General features: G+C 45.5%; 1 protein-coding gene across 1 annotated transcript; it reads left to right on the top strand.

Annotated features, from left to right (window-relative positions):
- The first annotated feature begins 2,043 nt into the window (after positions 1-2,043).
- Positions 2,044-3,390, top strand: LOC136490122 (uncharacterized). Its single transcript, XM_066486604.1, has 3 exons — positions 2,044-2,250; positions 2,334-2,650; positions 2,738-3,390. The coding sequence occupies exons 2-3, from the start codon at positions 2,476-2,478 to the stop codon at positions 3,250-3,252; spliced, it is 690 nt and encodes a 229-aa protein (XP_066342701.1). The 5' UTR covers positions 2,044-2,250; positions 2,334-2,475; the 3' UTR covers positions 3,253-3,390.
- Positions 3,391-5,260: the final 1,870 nt, after the last annotated feature.

The following is a 5,260-nucleotide window of genomic DNA, read 5'->3' as shown; positions in this document are numbered from 1 at the left end:
GCGTACGCACGCACAGCGCACAGCTCCACGTCGCTCCGTCCCAAGGAGGGCATTAAACATTCAAAAATTCGGGCACCAGCGCCAACGAAAACCATACGGCGCAAAAAAAAGACAGCAATGAGGGATATAACCTGGGACGTCTCACCACGGAGTTCACGGCGCTAAGTGCACGTTGGGTCATGTTACATAGAAATAGCAATGCAGACCAATTATACAATAAGTTGTCTTTTAGGCTATCTGTAAGATAATTAATTATTGTACAGACTCATAAATTAAGGTGATCAAAAATAGCTTGGGAGCACGAGCCCCCACCGTACAATGGTGCTGGAGCGGGCGATATAGCTTGGGAGCACGAGCCCTCGTCGTCTCTTCGCGAAGAGATGGTCTCTTCGCGAAGAGACGTGGCTGAGTCAAGGGGTTTTTTGCAAAAATGATATCTCCCAGACGGCAAAAAGACGACCATTGTACGTGCCCTAAGCAGTCTGACACTGTTATGTGGGAGGAACCCAAAATTGTATTTAATATGTTCAAAATGGGGGAAATGTAGCCTAATTAATCACTCCTTAATATTCTAATTCATGTCCAAAACGACATGAATTTTGAGTACGGAGAGAGCATATGACTTAGTTCCCAATGGACCTATAACAGACAAGGCTCATAGCCCACACTCACCCATGCCGAATTTTTTACAATTTGGTCTTTTTTTGAAAGTTTCTCACAAATAGACCCCTGGCGGAAAGAATTCAGGAAATGGACCCTTAGCTCGGTGCCATTGATGCTAGCGCCGAGCTCGGCGCCACCGTCTCTGGCGCCGAGCTCCTCGGCACGGTCGATGACCTGCAGGGGGCTCGGCGCCAGAGTGACTGGCGTCGAGCTCGGCGCCGTAGTAAGTGGCGCCGAGCTCTCTGCATTTAACCCCGGCCCAACCTTCTTGCCCGAGCGTTCTTCCTCTTCTTTCTCCTCCCTCTCGGGTTTTTCTCTCCCCACTTCACCCTACCTCACGAATCGACATATTGGACCTTGAAAACCTTGATTTGATCCGTAGATCTTCGAGAGCAAGGTATCCTCGCTCACCTCCTTGTTTTTTTCGCATCGATTCGGTATATATTAGTCGGATTTTTGAACCTAAGAATCGTCATCACTTAGGGTTTCATTGTATCCCTCAATATATGTATTATACAACCGTAGGTTGATTCAAGGCGTGGAAAAAGCTAGCAAACCTAGGCGCATGTAGTTATGTTATGGGTTCATTGTTGTGGATCAAATGAGAAACCCTAGGTTTAGGGTTTAATGTTAACTGCTTTCGGTTCTTAGAACGAAATTGGTTGTATTGTAGTTATGGTTCTCATTGATATTTATTTGTGATGTTTTGATTTATGTTTGTTAAATTACATCCGTTTTGTTAGATGCAAGAAATATTTCGAGAGGAGTTTTGGCGAAAACGGGGTCGTCCTCGAGAATTATACCCCGACGCGTCTAGCAAAGATGCCCCCGTCCCTCCTGACCTTCCTGTCCCTAACTGTGACTGTGGTTTCCCGGCCCATGTTTTTCAATCGAAACATCCGGACACAGCCGCGCGTTGCTTCTACACATGTAGTCGGTTTAATGTAAGAAATTGTTTGCACTATCCTTTTTCTTTATTTGTGTAAGTATGGTACTAATATTTTGTTGGAATCTCGTTGTGTAGGACCATGAGAGGTGCTTTTTTCTTTCAGTGGATCGATGGTGCAGACAAGTTTGATCCTAGGTACCTCTTTTTCGACGATTGGTTTAGAGGGAGACATCCACGTGAGCACTTCAAGCGGTGGGTTCCACCCCCCTAACCCTCCGGCAATGACGGCTAAGGAGAAGCACCTAGCCGCAGTTAGACGACTCGAGGAACCTCCTCTGTGCGATTGCGGAGATCGAGCTGTGATAAACCCTGAGAATACGTTGGAGTTTGTGTGTCCAAACAAGCATGAAGTAAGTGCAAAGTGTATGTGTTAAAATCTTGAGCTATATGTGTTCATGTACTAATGTCTCATTATTTAGGTATTTTCAATGGCGAAGTGTCATTTCAAGGAGTGGTTGTATGGTCCTAAGAACCAATGGCCGGAAGAACCGCGGAGGGTTAAGGAAAAGAAGAAAGAAAGGGTAATCTACAAAGCACCTCCTGTCATGTGCGAATGTGGTGTAAAATCCAACTATGGCCTAGTCCCTTCGGAGCTTGGAATAGGCCATTATTGCGGCCATATGATTGAGTATGATGAGGTTTGTTATTTTTCTGGTAAACATGAAATCGTATTTTGTTTGTTTTGCTAAGACATATATGATATAATATTTCTTTTGAACAGAGCACTAGGAAATGCAGTTGGGAATGTTATGATGGTCAAGCTAAGTTCTTGGATGAACTGAAAGAAGAGGCAACTAATTGCACGGAAGAGGGGATATGGACCTGACTACGTCAACCTATTCGTTAAACATCACAAAGAAAAGATGCGTGAGTTTGCTAGACAGCGCGGTATTTGTAACCCGATCGATGTTGGGCTTAACAAATGGGGATTGGAGAGGCGGATGACGTTAGAGGAGGAGAGGGCAAGGAATGAGGCAAGGGAGGAGACAAGAGTACAGATGCAGGTCTTGAACGAGCATGTTGCTACATTATGTGCCAGTGAGTGCTTGAAAACCTTTTTTTTCGTTGCCTGGTTTTAAATGTAATATAATCGTGTTGCTAACTGATTGCATTTTATATATGAAGGGATTGGTTGTAGCGGGGAACATGCCGCAGAGGTGGCTCGTGCAAGGTATGAGGAGAAGAAGTTAGATGACCATAGATCACGAGCTGGTCGCACCGTTCAATCACCGATTGTGTTGTCTGATGAGGGAGACGAGGATGCGGACGACACTGCCAGACTGAGTGAGCTCATTGCTCTAGCAGAGGCGGGCATACAGGCGCAGGAGGCTGAGGACGACACTGGCAGACTTAGCGAGCTCATCGCTCTAGCAGAGGTGGGCATTCAGGCGCAGGAGGCTGAGGACGACACTGGCAGACTGAGCGAGCTCATCGCTCTAGCAGAGGTGGGCTTACAGGCAGAGGAGGATGACGACACGTTCTTCACTCAGGCCGCAGCGGCCGCAGATGAAGCGGAGGCCGCTTACTACAAGCGACAGGCAGGTCAGAGCAACGCAGTTGAGCCTAGCCATAGCAACAGGGTTGTAGTAGAGGACTGGTACTCGGATGATGAGTTGCTTACTCAGTACGTTTCAGACTGAGGATTTGAAAGTGCATTTGCCCCTATGTCTACTGTCGGCACGTAGTTGTAGTATTAATATGTTGTGTAATGTGGCATAGTATCGAACTTTTCATTATGTGGTTGTTTTCATTATCTATGGTCTTAATATTCCGCTTAATGATACGGACGTATTGAAATTTGAACACGTGCTGCAAAAAAACTTAACGACGTACGACATTATATAAATCAACACACGAAACACATTAAATGGCATGTGACTACATGTACCGAACCTGGGTACAGAGTTTCCTTTGACTAAACCTAACATGCCTTAGGTAATTAAACCATGCCTTAGGTAATTAAACCTAACATGCCTTAGGTAATTAAACCTAGGTACATGTGAAAAAGATAAAGTCATCCTAGTAGTGTGGCCACATAGCAAATTGTGTTGCACCTTCTCCATAGTAGCCTCCCGTTGTTGGTGGCGGGGGTGACGGGGGAGGCCCCTTGTTCTTGTGGTTAGGGCAGGTGCAATATGGATCATTGCAGAGTGCCTCTTGTGAATCGGCACCATTATTGTTGTCATCCTGTTCGTCGTCCTTGTAACCGTTGCTAACTTCCCTTTCTAGATCGAAGATACGGTCCTATAGGTAGTAGATGTACTCCGCATGTGGATAAATAGGTCGAGGATCGACACACCTACTAAACCCACAGTTTTCTTCGGCGAAGGAAGACTACAATAAGTATATCGTGTAAGTGATATACAAGACAAACATATTGAAGAAACAAATAGTAATAGCAATTACCCATGCTCGTGGGCATTTGAAGAAACGACGACCTCCATCTATTCCCTCGGTGAACATCTGCACTAGGCAGTCCTCACCATGCATGCATTTTGGCCACTCTTCTTTCCTTTCATCATATCCTCTCAGTGGTGTCTCTTTGGTGAAATCACTTTTGCTCTCAACTAGGAATCTCTCATAAAGAGCTTCCTCAAAGAAATCGGGACCAAGAGGACCCTCCCACCCCCAGGTAGTTTCCTTCCCCTTTCCTCTCCCTCTGGACTGACCCTCCAGACATTGGTACTGCAATGAAAGCAAATGCTGAGGAGTGTTCTTCTTCCTTGTTGTGTGTGTGAATGAGAGGGAGTGAGTGGTTATTTATAGGTTGAGAGGAGGAATGGAGGCCTCTCAATGTGCCATGTCAGCGATCCGTGTGCCTCTTCACCTCAGCCCTTGGATCAAACAGTCATAAGATGGATGGTGGAGATAGAGTGAAGTTGTGCTTCCTTGCATGCCAGTACTATATCAGTGATGTGATAATTCGATGCTGTCCGTGTATCTGAAAAGTCTATGTTTATTGTCTGAAAAGCATAGATTTCGTTCACTGTTGCTTGGTAATCCTAGATTCATCTACAAAGCGTATGTACAATATTTCCTGGATTATACATGTTCTAATAAATTTATAGTTAATCTGTGTACTACATTTGTGCCTTTGTAGAAGTGTAGTATGATTAAAGGTTCACAGAAAAAATTCGCAAGATACGGTCTTGTTTTAGGAGCATCCACAGTTACAAACAGAGACATCAATATATATTCCAAACATTTAATCATCCAAGGAGCATAATGCAACCACAACGAATATCACAACCAACATAATATGTCATGCAAAGTCCAAATAGTCCACAATGTCCATACAGTCCCGAATAGTTACAGAAAAGTAAATACAAAATCCATAATAGTTCATACTAACACCTACCACATCCCTCACTGCCTCCTACTCTTGCCCTTACCCTTGTGACCCAGAGCGCTGGTGCCTGGAGTGTAAGGGTCACGCGGACGGCGTCGCCTAGTGCCTAGAGGCGGTGTAGGATGAGTCGAGGGAGCGTCAGTGGAGCTGAGAGGGCCAAGCTCATCGTGCCTCTTGTCCACGTCATCATCGTCGTTGTCCTCCTCGTCCTCGTCCCTGTCCCCTGTAGCTGCTTGACTAGAGGAACCCAAGCCTCCTCTTCCTGCGGAAGGAACATACACGTCTTGTGTCGTGTCTGT

Source organism: Miscanthus floridulus, chromosome 10 (assembly GCF_019320115.1).
Source record: "Miscanthus floridulus cultivar M001 chromosome 10, ASM1932011v1, whole genome shotgun sequence".
NCBI classification, from domain to species: Eukaryota; Viridiplantae; Streptophyta; class Magnoliopsida; order Poales; family Poaceae; genus Miscanthus; species Miscanthus floridulus.
Note: the sequence above shows the minus strand (reverse complement) of the source record. Positions and strands in the feature narration are given on the sequence as shown.